The 18,483-nt window shown below is 44.3% G+C and overlaps 1 protein-coding gene and 1 non-coding gene across 5 annotated transcripts in view; both read right to left on the reverse strand.

The window, feature by feature from the left end:
• Positions 1 to 18,483, reverse strand: part of PROM1 (prominin 1) — a 106,218-nt gene that overhangs the window by 12,287 nt on the left and 75,448 nt on the right. For all 4 annotated transcript variants that reach the window (XM_055326841.1, XM_055326843.1, XM_055326840.1 and 1 more), the window contains 8 exons: positions 16,007 to 16,166; positions 13,664 to 13,816; positions 7,279 to 7,402; positions 5,417 to 5,520; positions 3,797 to 3,881; positions 2,066 to 2,212; positions 1,189 to 1,260; positions 90 to 182 (listed from right to left, as the gene is read on the reverse strand). In XM_055326841.1, the coding sequence (XP_055182816.1) occupies positions 90 to 182; positions 1,189 to 1,260; positions 2,066 to 2,212; positions 3,797 to 3,881; positions 5,417 to 5,520; positions 7,279 to 7,402; positions 13,664 to 13,816; positions 16,007 to 16,166 (938 nt within the window). The remainder of the gene's footprint in view (positions 1 to 89; positions 183 to 1,188; positions 1,261 to 2,065; positions 2,213 to 3,796; positions 3,882 to 5,416; positions 5,521 to 7,278; positions 7,403 to 13,663; positions 13,817 to 16,006; positions 16,167 to 18,483) is intronic.
• LOC129510685 (U6 spliceosomal RNA) lies at positions 15,738 to 15,840 on the reverse strand. Its single transcript, XR_008664652.1, has one exon. It is a non-coding gene; the product is annotated as a U6 spliceosomal RNA (small nuclear RNA).

Consider the following 18,483-nt stretch of genomic DNA (forward strand, 5'->3'; position numbering starts at 1 on the left):
CAGATGTTTCACTCAGTCTAAATGAAAGCCGGCTAGTGGGACGGGCTTTGCTCAGGTCTCGGGAAACACCAGAGGTGGCGGGTTGTTACCATTGACTGCTCCAAAGGCATGACTTGGCCATGGTGAATCGTTTTAAGATTTTGCGCATTATTTTTGAGGGACTGTTTCAAACTTCCTTGGGGCTGCAAGGAGAATAAAATGAACAGAATCAACACCATCCTTCCAGACTGTGGAGCACTCTTTAACTGCAGGAGGTCGGGGCAGGGTGGTGGTGACAAGCATGCAGCCCTCCAGTATGCTGTGCGTGTGGGGACCAGTAGGAGGGGCATCACCAAGACACCCTACCTCGAATCCTAGAACCACGAACTTTCCGCAGCCACCCAAACCCATGAGCCTTTCCTGAGTGCTGGAGGTTGGGCTCTCTTTCTTACCTCACCATAATATAGCCACTGTAAAGCCCACTTTACAGCAGCTGTGTCCCCACTTTACAGATGAGAAAAACCCAGGCTCAACTTAAATAATGTTTAATGTGTTAACATGTAACAATTTTATTGTGATCATTTTACAGAGGAGGAAAGTAAGGCACAGAGGAGTGAAATATCTTGTCCAAGGGCCCACCATTAGGAAGTGGCTGAGTCAGGGTTTAAATCCCAGTGTTCCTCCAGAGCCCAGGTTCCTCACCCCCATGTGCTGCTGCTTCTTGAAAGGGACGGGTTTGAGTCATTTAGTCACCAGCCAGCAGGGGAAGTGAAGAACAGAAGCTTACAGGGGCTTGGGTGGTGTCTTTGCCTTCACTTATCCACTTGTTATTGGTGATGCAAATCACCAAATAGAATCTCCTTCCATTCCCTAAACTGCAAGAAAAATGATGTGTGTGTGTGCATGTGTGTATGTGGTGGTAGAGGGGTTGATAGGCGTGAGAGCAGAGCTCATTCTAAAGCAGTGCGGGCAGCAGCAAGAAGAGAGGTCAGGAGCAGCTGTGGGCACCCTGACACCACCCTGGAACCATTCGCATGCTCACAGGTGTCTGGGCCACACGGCAGTGGCGACTGGTGGGAAGTCTTGACATGCACAAGAGAGAGGCGTTTTTAACCAAAGGTCACTTGTGCTGTAAGGAAACTAGGAATAGTATGGACATTTGACATCTATAACGATTATAGCGTTTAAAACTAGACCGTTCAAACTCACCAGATTGTTGGCTTTTGTGTCCAGATCATCTGCAAAGGATAAAAGATTCACTTTGGTGGGAGTTTTACCCATCTACAAAAGAGGGGGAGGGAAACAGCGTCATGGTTGTGGGATTTTTAGACCTTAACAATATCTAATGGACAACAGAATAAACTATGGTCCTGTGACCATAAAGTAGGGCTGGAAACTCTTACAGAGATGACAACAGCTACATTCTGACTTACACATATAAGACCATATTATGTTTCTCCAACCACATTATCCAACCATAAAAAGAAATCAGGTTCTGATCCACGCTATAATGGAGATGAATCTCAAAAACTTTAGGTGACATGAAAGGCCATTAAACAGAGAAGGTCACGTGCTGTATGATTCCATTTGTATGACACATCCAGCACAGGTACATTCATAGAAGCAGAACACAGACTGGTGGTGGCCAGAGCTGGGGGAAAAGAACAACCATGGAGTGGGAAGGAGGCTTTCATTTTGGGTGATAATGATGTTTTGAAACCGTATAGAAGCAGTAGTTGTGCAACACTGTGATTATACTACAAGCTGATGAATTGCTCCCTTTATTTATTTATTTATTTATTTATTTATTTATTTATTTATTTATAAAGATTTTATTTTAAAGTCATCTTTCCATGCAACATGGGCTCGAACTCACTACCCTGACATCAAGGGTCGTATGCTCTACCAACTGAGCCAGCCAGATGCCCTTGAATTAACTCCCTTTAAAATAGCCAATTTATGTTACATAAATTTCATTTCAATGAAAGAAAGAGAAAGAAAGAAAGAAAGAAAGAAAGAAAGAAAGAAAGAAAGAAAGAAAATCTGCTGTTATTTGCCCCCCACAGATCAAGATCATGGGTCACACCTCTGCCAAGTAGACATTATAGTCTATGGTGTCTACTCCCGAAGAGCTGAAATCCATCAGGTTTTTTCTTCCTGCTGCGTCCAGCAGAACAATATTGTCAATATTTACATTCATGTTTTTAAAATCATTGCTGAGGTTTCTAGCATGCTGCATGATGAAAAGAAAAGTGATAAGTAAGTCCATTCTTCAAGAATGCCACAGGCTTTCATGCTTTAAAAGAGCAATGACACAAGACAAAAAACACAGTCAGGCACTTGACTGGCATTTTCTTCCTTGGTACTCTTCTCTCCCCGCCCACTCCTTCCCTGCATCCCCGCCTCCCTCCTTATGCCCCACGCCAAGCACTGTGTGAGGAGGTGGGATGCAAAACAGAATAAGATTCCATCTCTGCCCTCAAAGTCCTCAAAGGAAGAGGCAGTGTCATAATAAAAGCACACAAACTGCGTCAGGACCCCAAGGGTCAGGAGAGAGTCTGCTGAGGCAGGGGCCTGGACAGGGCAACAGAGAGGAGGAGACTTCTGAATGGGTCTTGACAAATATGGGTGCTGAAAAGAGCCAGGCAGGCTCTGTTCAGGGCGAAAAAAAGCAGCACGCACTGGACTTGCGTAGTGAGGATGCTTGAGATCATGGGGACTTGGTTGGGGACTTGAGATTGACCTAAGTAGTTTCAGGCAGCATGCAGTGCCAGCGTCCCAGGCACTCTGTCTCTGGTGCACAGAGAAAATGACACACGGTGTGATGCCAAATGAGTAGAGGACATTTAGTCTGGGCTTGGTTACAGAATTACATTTTGTTTGTATATACATGCAGGGAATATTTAGGGAGGATAATCAACACAATACAAAATACAACACAGTACAGAATTTGCATTCGGCTTTTAAATAAACCTCTTCATATCTGAAAAGTGTGAGGCCACCATGGTCTCACGGTGCCTCTGAAAGCCAGTGATGTGTCAGTGGACAAGGTATGGGGTTTGGAGAACAGTCTCTTTCCTTGGTGTCTCTTGGTATCTGCTTCCAGTTGGAAGCCCAAAAGAAAGAAGCCTCCTTAAGTTTTTAACCCCCGAGAAGGCCAGAGGCTTCCAGGTATGGGGAGGGGGAGAGCCTATGCTGATGGCACCCTAGGCCTGCCAAGGAACCTCTTGTTCCTCCTCCTGTCTTGGAATGCTCTCGAGTGGCCTCTCTTCAGAGTCTTAAGGCTCAAGATTTGTGGGTGGGCACAGGCAAAGGAGAAGGAGGAAATCATTCCCTCCTGTCTGCTCCCAACACTCTTGCCACGCCGTCTTTCGAAGGCCAATAGAACTCTGCAGGGCCTCCCTGGAGCCCTGGGGCCACAGCTCTGACTCCCAAGGGGCAAAGACTGTGTAGGCTGGAGTCTTGGGTGTCCTGTCCCTCTTCAGGCACCTACTAGGAAAGGGTGGCCAGTGTTGGAAAGCCAACATCCCTGGGATTTGTTCCTCTAAGGACCCTGACACATAGCAAGATAAGATCCTCCTGCATCGCGTCTGCAGCCAGACCCCTCTAGGGCACCTGTGCAGTCCACTAGAGGAACTCATGCCTCAAGAGAGACACCTGGTTGGGGGTGGCGAAAATGTCACCAAAATGTAAGGATTTTCCCTTATCTGAATTTCACCTCAATGACAAAGAAAGAAAGTAATAAAGGAAGAAAAGAAAGAAAGAAATGGATTTACTAAAGATGAACATCAGTTTCCTGCCTGGCTCTACTCCTTACCTCCTGAATGTTGAGATGCTCACTGATGTTGTAGGTGTTTTCTAGCTTAAGTGTGCTGTAGATGCCCTTATTTTCTTTGCAGTCACTGTGGGAAAAACAGAGAGATCATGATCCAGAAAAGGCAGCTGTGTCCATCTCTGTCCCCAGCTATGGGTGGAGAGAAAGGTTCACGGTGTATCTTTTGTTTACATCTGCAAGCACAGAAGCGGCTTTTGAGTGCTGATGCAGTGGGGGCGGTCACTAGTGGCTGCATGGATTTGCCCCGGAGACCTACCATTCTGGACTTCGTTCCCTGCTTTACTAAATGTCCCATCTTTGGAACAGATACAGTAAGACTGGTAAGTCATCCTTCCATCTGTCTCCTTTGTACTTTTTCTAGTGCTATGAGGGAATCATAAGTTCACAAATTGGGAAGAAATAAATTCTCATAAACAAACAAAACAAGTCACCACCTGCTGAAAAGATGTATGTTACACAGTATATCATGGGCTTTATTAAAAGATTCAAACCTCTGCCAGACCACCTGCCTCTGTATTTCCAGGGTTGAGATACGGAAGCGGAACACAAAAAGATCCAGACAGTCAGTTCACATAGTTTGGCTTCACCTCTTCATGCTTCTTTAAAACGTGCAAAATCCTTCTTCAACTGAGCCAAGAAGGGCAGGCTCATCTGATGTATATCCTTGCTGCTGAGATAGCTGCTTCCTGGGGGTGCCTCTTCCTGGTCCAGCAGCCAAAGCCCTCTAGCCCTGAGGGGTGCCTGGGTAAAGTGACTTTCCCACAGCCCTAGAGGTGTGATGCTCCTCTTCAGGGAATTCCCAGTAGGTTGGTGTTGTTGGAACAGAGAGCTTGATACACTAACCACCAGGGGTAAGACTGCAGAGCCCAAGTCATAAAGAGCTGGCAGGCCAGGCCAAGAAGGTTGGCTTTGTCCTTTCAGGCCAGGGATGGTTTAATCATGCACAGTAACTCCAATCGATTGATAACCTTTGCCTACAACATGCTGAGGCAGGATCCTGAGAAGGATCCTGAGACTCTCTGGGCTATGAACAAGACCACTGCTAACTACCAACGGCTATCAAAAGGGCGAGATCAACAGGTGGGCACGTGTGCCATTCATTTGTTGTTTCTGCTAGAGATAATGGGAAGGCTTTGAACCCTATTGAACAGAGAAGTAAAATTGCCCAAGATCACCAAGGCCTGCTCCCTGATGGCAGAGCCAAGACTGGAGCCCAGGCAGACTGACTACACAGCCTGGCCTGTCAGGTGCTTCACTATTAGCATGTATGTGATTTGGACCCATCCACTGACATCTCGTTATATGGCATTTACTTGGGGCAGCGTGACTGATCAGAGGATCTCTTTAATGCCGCGTAGGGTCACCTTAACTAGCGAGGTCTAGGGGATGCTGAACAGAAGGACCTTGAGACATCACCACACCAAAGTCTAGAAGGCTTTTAGAAGAAGGATCTCTTTTTGGTCTTATTTCTACTATCTCTTTGTGAAGATTATAGAACAGCTGGTCTTATCAAGCTTAAAGACACTTTGAAAGCAAAATTCTCATTCTGGAACAAACAACATTTTCAGTAGCCAAAAAAATGCATCATGCCATTATTTATACCTGTAAACTTGTTGAAAAGTGAGATTAATATCCGGTTTGTTCAACACCATGCCAGAGAGATAGTATTTCCAATTCTCATTTAGTAAATATGGGGTGTCCAAAATCTAGAACAAATTGAAAAAAGCTATTTTGAAAGAGATGCTTTTACACTAATATACATATACATAATAAAATATTCTGTTAAGTATATTTGGGGGTTTTCAGATCATGATTTTCTTCATTGGTTTCCAATTTAAAACAAGAAAATAACAGTGTGATCATAATAAACTGCCCAATGGGGGCAGTTCCTACTGATACTTCAGTAAGAATTACTGAAACTGCTTTTTTTGGAGAACATTTCCCTTTCTTTTCTTTTCATTTCTTTTTTTTTTTTTAAGATTTTATTTATTCATTCATGAGAAACAGAGAGAGAGGCAGAGACACAGGCAAAGGGAGAAGTAGGCTCCGTGCAGGGAACCCGATGTGGGACTCGATCCCAGATCTCCAGGATCATGCCCTGGGCTGAAGGCGGCGCTAAACCGCTGAGCCACTGGGGCTGCCCTGAGAGAACATTTCTCTTAGTAAGACAGAGACATTAGAAATAAGAGAAGAACTGACAACTTGATTCAGAATAGCCTATAGAAAGCCATAAAACAGTTGGCCCATCTCTTTACTCCTTTACTCCAGACAAAATGAATTAAAACTTGCATATTCTCTCACTTAACATCATATATTTAAGATGGCTAATATATCATATATCTTAACGAGCTCCTTAATGCAAGACCATGTATGTGCTTGAGGAATGTAAATGTTTTCAAAATATCCCTCTATTTTTAAAGAATTCCACTTTAGCAATTTAACGCAGCATGGAACATCAAGTCTGGCTTGATGATCGCTATTATATTTTTATCAAGAGGCCAAACAGACATAATTTGACAAATCGACACTCCCAATTTAATTTTCCTCAGCCAACTGAAAAATTAAAATACCATGACAACAGCGGCACCCGTATAGCTCAGTCAGTTAAGCATCTGCCTTCAGATCAGGTCATGATCCTGAGGTCCTGGGATCGAGCCCCATGTCAGGGTCCCTGCTCAGTGGGAAGCCTGCTTCTTCCTCTCCCTCTGCCCCTCACCATACTAATGTTTCCATGCACTCACGTGTGCACACTTCTTCTTTCTCAAATAAGTAAATTAAAAAATCTTTTAAAAAATAAAATAAAATTCCATGACAACTGGTTACCTGCATAGTTCCTCGCCGGATTTCATAACAGATATGAAGTGAAAAAGTACATACAATAAAACAGGAAAACAAATATATTTTAAAAACCAAAATGTAGAAAAAAGCACCAGAAAGCCAGAGTGAAAAGACTGGCACATAGACCCAAACCTCCTCATTAACTAATGAAGCTGAACTGAGAAGTGGTCCTGGTGAGCCCACAGGACTCAGTTTCAGGAGAAAGTGGAGCCCAAATTCATTTCTCAATGGTCTCCTCAGACGTCCACCAGGGACGATACTTGGCCACAAGGCATGGAATTTGTTGGTGTCTCTCACTTCAAATTGAAGGCCTCACACCATCTGCATGGGCAATTGTCATTTGAGAAACTCTTTAAAATGTCAGAAACTTCCTGGGGTACCCCTCCTCAAGAATTTTCTTTCCCAGCTTATTACAATCCACACTGATGAGGACGCCTCAAGTCCTGGTACTCATTTCACTTGACGTTCGAGAAACAATACTACCACAGTTATTTGCTCTAATTGAAGGAATCTTAACTTAGTGAATTAAGAAACCAAACTGCTCATCTTTCTGACCCCACAAGATACAGAGACATCAGAATTTCCTCTGAAGGCATATCCCATCGGGCCCAGAAGTCATACTTAACCTGGAATAGTTTCCTGTTCTGGTAAGGCTCACAGACCAGTTTTTCCATGTTTCCACCGATGACAAACGTGAGCACCACGATGGTCATCAGTATCCAACAAAAGAGGAAACTGATTCCAACTCCGCTGGAAAACAAAACCAAAACCAAAACGGAAATAAAGTTTGGAATTCTACAGTAAACCATTCAACATTCAGGGGCACCTGGTTCAGTTGGTAGAGTGTGTGACCCTTGATCTCAGGGTTATGAGTTCAAGCCCCACGTCAGATGTAGGGAGTACTTTAAAAAAACACACAGCAAAAAACTAGAGATCCAGTATTACCTGCTGGTCCTTGCTAATGCTACCTATGCAGTGTAGGAAAGAGACCGAGAACCTTTGCTCTGTGCAGGTTAAGGGACTGACCCTGCCTGCTCAGGAGGGAGACAGGAAGCCATAAGCACTGGGATCTGTGGGCCGCACACACGTATTTAGGGAAGGCTTAGACTCTGCTCTCCTCGCAGCCAGCACGGTGCTTCAGACATGGTCTCTGGGGTCAGGGGGGTGAAGCTGCGGGGACACGGGGAGGGGCGGCATTCTGAGGGGGACATGCACCGCTGGGAGTCTGAAAGGGGCCAACGTGGCTCTGCATCCAGAGGGAGGGCTGGGGGAGGGCGTGAAGGCAGGCTTCGGGGGGCAGGCGGGTGCACGGGTCGGGGCCTGGCTGGTCCAGGAAGGGCAGGCTGCTGCGGGCCTTGAAGCCCAGGAGGAACATAAGCCCAGTTCTCTCTGAGGAAGAACATTCTCGGCAGAGTGTGCACCACAGGATGGACAGTGGCGACCACTGAAGAGGCTGTTGTCAGCCCTGGGCGGTGGCCCGATGTGGCTGGAGGCAGGGGAGAGAAGTGAGACGAGAGAGGAGATGGGACAGGGGAGGTGGACCCCACAGGATGTGCTGGGGATGCTGCGAGGAAGGGCCAGGATGAAGCCGGGGCTTGGCAGCGGGGAAGGAGATGCCGGGGCCCAGGAAGGGAAGACAGGTGCGACCTGGTCCTGCTCCCCCCCCCCCCCGCCACCCCGTGACGCGTGGCGGGGAGGGGGGGGGATGCTGGGGCGGGGAGTCGGCTGCATCTGGAGCACACATATGTGGGTGCCAGGCCTGCAGGAGGCAATCAGATGCTTAGACGTGACCACTGGACCCTGGGGCTGACGCTGGAGGGAGAAGCACACTTGGGCTGGGCCTGGGGGACTTGGCTGCTGGAGGAAGAGGTGAGGAGGGCAAGCAGCACACAAGACTGCTAAGGAGAGTTGCAATGTAGGAAAGAAAGCACCAGGCCCACAGTCACTGAAGGGAAAACAAAGGTGTGTCTGCAGTGGGGGAGAGTGGGCAGTGGTCCCAAACACTGCAGGGAGGGCACGCAGGTTCCAAAAGAAGTAAAGGAAGTCCTCTGGCTGGAAGCCTAGAGGCCACTGAGGACCTGAGGGCAGGGGAGTGGCCTGGGCAGGGCATGGAGATAAGGAAAACAAGAGGAAGCAAACACCATTATTTCCGGAAGTCCGTGCAGGGAAGGGCGTGAGAGGGAAGAAGGGGTGTTGGGAGGTTTTCTGTTTTCACGTTTAAAGAGGGGAGAGAGCAGAACATGTTTAGTGTTGAGAAGCAAGTCTGGGGGGAGGGGAAGAGGAGAAGGAGGATGCAAGAGAGGGCAGACTGACCCATGGAACGCTTCGGGCAGTGCGCAGGGATGGGATTGGGAAACGCAGGTGGGACAGGCCCAGATGGGAGACTTCCCTCTGCATGTGGCACCGTATGTGTGTGGACACAGCGCCACCGGAGACTTGGGAAGTTGTTTTGGTTTTTATTTTCTTTGTGAAGAAGGTGGTAAGGCCTTCTACTAAGAGAGGGGGAACATGAGGAGGATGGATATACCAGAGTGAAAAAAGCCATTGAGGAAGGAAGGAAGGAAGGAAGGAAGGAAGGAAGGAAGGAAGGAAGGAAGGAAGGAAGGAAGGAAGGGAGGGAGGGAGGGAAGGTAAGGATGGAAGAAACTTGTAGGGCTCTGAAGGATCCATTTGAGGTAGGAATAAAATTCTGTAGGGACGCCAACGTGCCCCATTGTGTGACTTTTCTCTAGGGTGCTCAGTTACTCAGGTGTAGACACAGACAGAGCAGAGTGTTGAATCTGTCTAGGTGGAATAGCCAGATCATCACTGATGATTGTACCGTCACTGGTTCAAACAGGAAGGACCCTCAGAAGCACATAGGCTGATGGACTTAGAAACAACAGCCTCCCTTTCTAAGGGCATGAATCTGCCCGGTGGAGAGACTTAAGGCGCAATTACAAATATTTGTCTGGTTTGGGTGAAATAAATAGCAAGATCTGCTCATTGCAGGGGCCTCTCTCAGCTTGAATTTCTCTGACCTAAGAGGCTTTTGAGGTCAGGGAGAGTATAAAGAAGGGGAACACGTGTGAAGCGTATGCCAGTCACCATAGTTTTAACCGTGTGCCTGAGCATGTGTGTGTATTGGAGTCACAAAAATTATCAAAACCTTTGAAAGAATGCTTCAAAACAACAAGCTACTCTAAATAGCTTATTGTTAGCATTTCCAGCCTTTGTTTCCTAAATATGCCTCTATCTAGATAAAAAACACACCACACCCAAGGCCTGTCACTCAGATACAAGGGCTAATGTGTGCTCAAAGTGTTGAAAAGAAGAAGTAAAACAAGAATAAGAAAAATAACATGCGGCAGCCCCGGTGGCCCAGTGGTTTAGCGCCGCCTTCTGCCCAGGGTGTGATCCTGGAGACTGGGGATGAAGTCCCACATCAGGCTCCCTGCATGGGCCTGCTTCTCCCTCTGCCTGTGTCTCTGCCTCTTTCTCTCTCTGTGTCTGTCATGAATAAATAAATAAAATCTTTAATAAATAAAAAAAAGAAAAATAACATGCAATAGGAGTTAATTAGGATGTACACAGGCTCAGTGGTGACAGGGAGGCCAGTGTAGCTAGACCAGAAATGAGATTTGTAGATCATATTATGATAGTTTGTCTTTATTCTTAGAGCAACAGAAAGCCACTAAAGTGTTTTAAGCAGAGGGATCACATGAGCAGATTTAGATGTTTGAAAACACTACCATGGGTGTCGGATAGAGAAGAGTTTAGAATGGTCAGTGGATGCAGGTAAATCAGTAAGAGGATACACAGTTGAGATAAAATGGTATCTTCGATTGGGGTGTTGGGAGTAGAGAGAGAGAGAATGGGTTGATAAGATTCTTAGAATGTTAAAAAAAAATCAATGAGATTGGTTTAAGTTAGATAAAGGAGTGGAGCCAAGGGAATTTTAAGGTTCACCTCCAAATTTCACAAAGTAGTTTAGATGTCCCAGGAAAATAAAAAATTCCCATATTGACTTGAATTCTATGTTTTTAATATCATTACCTAGAACTTCAATGTCCTAAGCTCCTAGTCACAAAGAGCTATTGAGCACTTGAAATGTGGCTACTCCAAATAAAGATGTGTCATAACTGTACAATACACACTGAATTTCAGAGTCTTAGTAGAGAAAAAAAGCATATAGACTACGCCTCAGTAATTTTATACTGATTGAAAGTTGAAATGGTAATGTTTTGGATGTCATAGGTTAAATAAAACTATTAAAATTTTTTTAAAAAGAAAAAGAACATGCAATAAAGACTGCATGTGGCCAGTAAAAGCAAAAATATTTATTATCTGGACCTTTATAGAAACGTGTGCTGACTCCTAAATCTACACAGTTATGGTAGTGACACGTGCATAATCTCGTGAGCCCCTGTCAATCATCTTAGGGACTCTGGTCAACAATCCAAGGTAGACAACCTGGTTACATTTCAGTGACCCCAGGATCTCTCACTCTTTGGTGGCTGACCTTGGTGTCATTCCCAATGCATCACTATTATAACTAAAAGTGCAAGAACACTTCCCTGCTTGTGATGCTTTTTCCACAGCTGGGTTCTTCTTCCTAAAAACCGATCCCCTAAAATGGAGATGACTTGGCCAAGGAGATTGTTGTGTCTTTCTGGCCCCAACTACAGCCTGACAAACTGCTTTCTGAAATATCTATGACTGCTGAACTGCCACCGGTGTGTACATGTGGCCCATTTTGTGACACCCATGGCCATGCTGGGTATTAGCTTTTCTTCAAAGCTCCGGATAATCTGAGTGTGGTTTTGCAAGAGCTAAAACTGGAAGTTTCACAGTGGGCTTCAGTACAAGAGCTTGTTGTTTTCTTTGTACCTGGGTTAGGTCTCCTTACCTCAAGGGAGACCTTCCATGTGCCCCTGAGACAGATGTACATTCCTACTGTATCCCATCCAGTCCCTAATGTGCTCCCTAGACTCTCAGAAGACACAGTATCAGAGCAAAGCCAGGCCTTTCTACTTTTCCTCCTGCCAGTTCTTTCACTAGGAGCCCCCTGGGAAATAAGGATTCTTGTTTGGTTTTTGAAGAGACCATGCTCTTCAATGGATGGCGTCACTGTTTTTAAGAACAGGTGGTGTTATGGTTGTAGCTGAACAAAATACACTCATTCTTGTTCCTACAACCAAATAAACAGTTTTTAAGAGGGAATTACATTCATCTAATCAGTTTGACTACACTAACTATACTTGTACCATTTTCCTCCTTTATAATTATCCAGTTGTTTACCAGATGTCTCAAGAGACATGGAAGCACAGCAAACATGAATTCCATGCTAAGTGGTAGGTGTCAACAATGCACCTGAAGTGCATTGGCCAGCATTTTTCCTACCATGTGATAAAGCCCTTCATTCCCAAGCCATGGGCTTCCATGTGACTTTGTCTCTTCACAGATTCCTTAGTCTGCAGAGGTGAGAATTATACCCAAATTGAAGTAATTTTAGACTCCATCTCACTGCTCAGGATTCCCGTTTCTTTTATCTTCAAAGCCAGATAGCATATATTTTGGCTTCGACTCTTAAAAATGTGCAAAATAGAATTTTATGAGAAGTGCAGCTTTTCAGAGCAAGGTGCTCCCTCCCACCAAGCAGTTAAAAAGATGTGGTGCATAGACTCACCTTGAAACACTGACAAAACAGCCAAGTACCAGGATTAGTAAAATCTGGACATTAAACTCATTTTCTATCTAAACTATTTTGTATCTGTACACAATCTGTAATTGTGTACAGATACAAAATGGCAGGGCAATATACTCTTCCTTGCTGGGTTAATTTCTTAAGTGTAGGTATGTGAGCACACAGGCATTTCCATGCATGGAGCGCTGTTCAGTTGTGTCCGATTCTGGCAGATTCCCGTGTTGTTAGCTTCAAGGTTGTTTGGAAGGCTCTTTGTGGCTGTGTTAATGCTAATAAAAGCTGTACTCTACTGGAGGCTACGGGTTTGAGGGAAAGGCTTACCATCATGACTCAACAGTCTAATTAATTATTGTAGTGACCCAATGTTTGAAAAAGCACGTTAATGCACAACACTTGCTGACCAGCTTCTCCCAGCCTGCTACTAGTGATACAAGCAGAGAAATGAGAGCATGGCTGAGATTTTGATTCTCCATTGCTCCATGAACTTGTTCTAAAGCTTTACCTTCCTCTCCAGCCCCATCACACGCCCCGCTGCTGATTCTTGATATACTTACTGGAAAAGAAAATGTCAACTTGGAAGCCATACAGCTTCCTCTCTGAGGTGCATTCAAAGCTTCTACCTCTGCCTCCTACTTGACATTTCTGGCTCCATCTCCAGTCACACCCAGCTCATGCCCTCTGTGCTTTGTCACATCCTGGTAAAGGTTTTTTGTTTGTTTGTTTCAAAAATATGAGCTTGGGTATGAATGTCTTTGAGGTAGAGACAATTGCTCCAGTGTACTGCAGGTTTGCCTCTCGCTGATACCCCACACCTGCTCTTATCACTAATTTAGGTTACGAGTCGAAATCCTAAGGGTGCCGGGTCGACAATCCCTTTGCTGAATCAAGTTTCCAGTTTCAAAGTAAACAAGCTAATGATACTGCTGACCACAGAGAACAGTGTTTGATACCAGGCCAATCCTCAGCAAGTTTCTGGTGAATAAATAAATGGATGGATGGAGGGAGGCGGGGAGGGGGTGGCAGGGAGAGAGAGAAAATACAACGGGAATCAAGAAAGCAAGCTTAGAAATAATTTAGCTACAGAGCAGCCCACCATCTATAGACGCTGCATTTCAGCTTGTCTATCAAAGTACAAACAATTTAGAGTTTTCTTTTACTTTTTTACACTTGGCGGGATTTCCCAAACCGACGAAAGGTACAATCACATGGGGATGCCTGCTCCACTGGAACCCAGAACACTCAGCGCAGAGGCCACTGGCTTCATGCCATCTGCTCTCCCACCTACATTTTCACCCCCCACATGGCAAGGAAGAGCAAACACTCACACCATGAGAAAGATGCCCCCGGTGTTTGAGACGCAGCCTCGTCTGGTCGGGGTGGCATGCCGGTCATAGCCAAATGTGCCACACATCAAGCCCAGGTAATAAAAGACGACTATGAGGGTCAGCAAACAGCAGACAATCAGGCCACCCAGCCACCTGGTGAAGCAAGCACGGTGTTATTATACATAAAAGAGGTGGCACTGTTATAACACAAAAGCTGTCAGACTAGGGCTGGAGCAGGTGAGAAATACTTGGCAATCAAATATCAGATTCCCCTGTTAATTCCTCGGAGAGTAACACTGTAGTGACAGGATCCCTTCTCACCCCTAGTCCTCCAACCCAACCAGCAGGAAATTTTAATTTTTATCTTGGTTTTGAAGAACTCTGTCTCTCTCACTGATTGGGAGACGATTGCTCCCTTCCGTTGTTTCATTTCTGTGGGGCTCCTAAAGCAGGGTTTACTCAGGTTCTCCAAAGCTACTGATAACCGTACCCCTTCAGATCTGTAAGTCCTGTCAAGGTCCCCGATGCTGTGAGCACTTGTTATAATGATGACGAGATGTGGATCATGATTAGATAACAGATAAAGAAATATCAGGCTCTTTTCCCTGGTCTTTCTCTAAAATGCTTTGTAGTTGCAAGAATTATTAGGGAAAGGGGGCATCGTGTTCTTTGCTGAACCAGAAACTCTACATGGGGAGTGCGCTGAATTTACAACCATCCTAAATCAAAAGCCTGTAGAATGCAAATCTCAGTTTTGTAATGGTCCTGTGAGACATTTTAGGATAATGGATCATCAATTAGGTCTTAGTGGCATTCCCGGAATGAACAACAACCTTTTCCAGGAGCTGAGGAGCATTCAAGGCTAGAAATGCTTTCCAATCTGTAAAACACTAAAAAATAAAGAATTTAGTTCTGTGACAAAAACTGCCACTGAAGCTTTTAATTAAATTAAGAGCAATTTTGATAATTATAATAGCCACCTGCACCCATTCTGTGGCATTTTGTTCCAGACACTGGGGCTTTAAACAAGCCATGGAACCTCAGAAATCTTTTGCAGCTAATACGTGCTTCATCTGCTTGGTTAGATTTCCTTTTAAAAATAAGCTTCTAGTTCTCAGGGCAGGGGGAGCCCGTTGTATAGACAGATAATTGTATCATTCTTTCCATTTGTGAAACTCTAACCTCTAATGATATTGAAAATTCATTGAGAAAGGGTCTGTCTTATGTTTGTCCTGACACCTTCTGGGATGGCCTAGCCGCAGTAAGAAAATGTCTTCATGATTACAGGGTAGTAATTAAGAGCATAGTCAGATGGGAGTTGAAAACCCATCTCTGCTACATTGCTGCTGACCTTGTGAAGGTTATTCCTCTCCTCTGAGCTTCAACTTGTCTGTGAAACAAGGTTACAAATAGAACACAACACGGCAGATTTTTTTTTTTTTTAAGTATTATGAGATATCCCACGAAACACACTTTGGAGGGCACAATGCAACTGTTCAACTGTTTCTGAAATGCTAGCAATTATTGTTAGTATTTTATTATTTATCTTGGGGTCTTACATAACAAATACCAGAACAGGAAGAAAAGTCTCTGGAATCTCCATGAGTTTGGGCTGTAAGAATGATTCTGAAAGTGATGGGTGGTGGGGCTGAGCCTTTCAGAGAGGAGAGCACATCTTATCTCATGTGGTCCTTGAAATTCCTCAAGTCTGTGAGTCCATGGCTCCCTAGCACTCCCGCCTGAGATGTCCACTGTCGTCTCCAGGGCCAAACCCCACTGCTAACATTTTCTAATGCAGCAATCAACAGCTGAGGACCACAGCTGCTTCCCTGAGCTCTTGAGCAATTTACTCGTTTCGAGGAAATTCTTTCTGTGAGAACAAACCTTTACATGTTTATTTTTTAAGCCAATGAAAAGAAGAATATTATTCAAATGCTCTCCTTAATTATTTTCAGGCTTTAAAATAATTTTACATGTGTTAGATAGTTATGACTAAGATTCTAGAAGCCATTAATGATGTCAAAATGGCAAGTTACTGACTACTTGGCTCAAGAACTTTCTTGAGCCATTTTTAAAAAATACATAATATACGAGTTTGCATACCATCCTTGTGCAGGTCCATGCTAATCTTTCTTGTCTAGTTCCAACTTTAGTATATGCACTGCCAAAGCGAGCACTCCAACTTTTTAAATAAACATAAACTAGGGTTAACACCTATCAGGCTATGGGCTCTTTGTACGATCTTCTCTCATAAGATGATGATCCTAGTTATCATATCAGATCTCTATTCTGTTCCAGAGCAAGGTTAGCTCTTTAGTTTGCCAGCTCCAGGGGGGCACTCACCTGTACGAATCGTACTCTTCCAACGTGGGCAAATTGCGGTGGATGTAAGTTTCAGTGTCATTAATGTAACCTATGAAATCTGACAGCTTATCCTGAATAGGAATCTGTTCGCTCATATTTTCAATATCTGAGCCAAGGGAATTCAAGGTCCTTTTGACATCTGAAAACAAATATATCCAGGTTATGCATTTTCAAAACTACGGGGAAACAGAAACTTTGTTTTTGGAACAAAAATGAAGAGCTTCAACCACTTTTTGAGTTTTCCCCATGTTATGTATGTGTTTAAAACGTGGAAAGGTTCTACAACAAGCATGAATGTAGCCAAGACCATCAAAGAGCAATTACTTAACGAAACGGCAAGCTATGAGCGCTGACTTTTAATGACATGGTGCTGAAGTCAAGCCAGAGTTTTCCTCTGCTACTTATTTCACTAAAGAAATAGAATGAACCTTGGTGACTAAAACATATGGCATGCCTACCACAGACCAGGCACTTTTATAAATGTTAACTCATTTATCCCACTGGGGTAGATATTCTTATTCCTATTTTATGAAGTGAGCCAGAAGTCTATTGAGGTTAAACTACTTGCCTATAGGTCTTTTTTTTTTTTTCCAGAAAGTGCTAGAAATAGGATTGAACCCCGGGTTTGTCTAACTCCAAAGCTTCGGTTAAATGATTTTGGAAAAAATAAATTTAATAAGGAGTAGCATTCAGGAACACTATAATTCACCAGGAACAATTTTTTGAACAAGTGAGCCCCGGGCGACATTTTTGTTCAAATTGTATGTGACGCCTACAAATTAAGACTTGTTAAAGTACATCTTTGTCTCTCATATGTAGATAGCAATGTATTCCCAGTGGTCAAAGAGTTTCTTAGTAACATCCATCCTAACCTTTCAGAGAAAAGATAAGTTCTAAGTTTCTGGGAAGTGTGTCTGTGACAAGTCCTGGGATCAAGGTTACCTAGGACATGGGCATCACCTAACTCAATGCTCACACAGGTATGAAGTTGCCACTATCCACAGTGATTCTTGACACAGATGTCCTAAGAACGTGCTAATCAGTTAAGTGTTCGCTGATCCTGAAAAGGGAGATAAATCTCTTTGCAGCAGCAGAGACAAGGTGAGCTGTTCTCACAACGTGATCCCAGGGCTCCTGGTGAATTTCGGATGGCAGATGGTTGCATAAATCAAAACGGAATTACATAAGATGGTGGGGATCTTTTTCAAAGTGTGTTGTTCACACAGAGCTCCTAGGAGAAGACTGGTACCCACAGTGTCTCAATTCTCTTCCACCTATGTCCAAAAGCCTGAGGATCCTCAACAAGGTGACTTGGTGGATCTCTTTTTTAACTCTAGGATTTCTGGGAGTTTGAGAGATGTGGTTTGCAGACTCTCCCTCACCTATGAACATTCCCTAGACTCAGAAATAGGTTCTTTCTGCTTCTCAGGCTGTCTGCCCTCCCATATGACACAACTCCCTGGCCCTGCCAGCTTGGGTGACCATCATGGCCGGCGTCCTCTCTCCCCAAATACTTCCCTCGGGGTCCAGTTTAGATGTTGCTTCCTCCAGGAAGCATTCCACTAGCCTTTCCCACCTTGGATCCCTTGCACATACTTTGTCATGTCTCTAGAGTGTGGGAAAATGCATCTGTATACATGCCCAGCTGAAGGGCAGGCAGGGATCATGCTTTATTCATCTCCCACCCCCTAAGCCCAGCAGAGCCTGGCACACAGTAGGCACTCAAGATATGTGTGCAGGGTAGGGCCGAGTTATCAAAACATGGGAGCAAAGGGTTTTTATTTTTTTGGAAAGACATGAAAATAAGCAATGGATATTCAGGCTAATGGAGTTGATACCCGCCCAGACCTGGGAAAACTCTGGCTTGTGTTTAGGCAATGACACTGTGTGCAATGGACCTCGCTCACGCATACTGCACACCTTGCTTTGCCAGACTTACAGGGGAGGGCTGCATGTATTGGCAGAAGAGGTCCAGAAAGGGGGAACAAAAAAAAAAGTAAACACAGAAATTAGTAAGCAGGTGGCTATCAGACACACAGCATGTGTTAGCCTTCAGAGGCTAGCATAGGAAACTGAGAACTTCATCTTTAATATCCTAATATTTTAAAGTAGAATCTTAGGTGAAACAAAAAGGAACCCACAAAACATCTAAAGCACTATGTGAAATGCTTTTCACCCGAAGCCTTAATGGGTTGAGAGAACACTATTACAGGAAAAAAAATCAAATATTTCTAACACAACATTTTAAAACTGCTTGGTCAACAGATAAAAGGAAGCACAGGGAAGATGATTTAAAAGGAGAAGAAAATCTCATATAGCTTCAGAGATTTCTTCTTTAAGCAAATAACCCACGTCTATTGCCATTGCTACACAAAAAACTGTTTACACCTCACTCTTTCTCTGCACATTTACCCCAAATATCATAACCCAAATACAGTGTGATTCAATCATTTAAG

Source organism: Nyctereutes procyonoides, unplaced genomic scaffold, assembly GCF_905146905.1.
Source record: "Nyctereutes procyonoides isolate TBG_1078 unplaced genomic scaffold, NYPRO_anot_genome, whole genome shotgun sequence".
NCBI classification, from domain to species: Eukaryota; Metazoa; Chordata; class Mammalia; order Carnivora; family Canidae; genus Nyctereutes; species Nyctereutes procyonoides.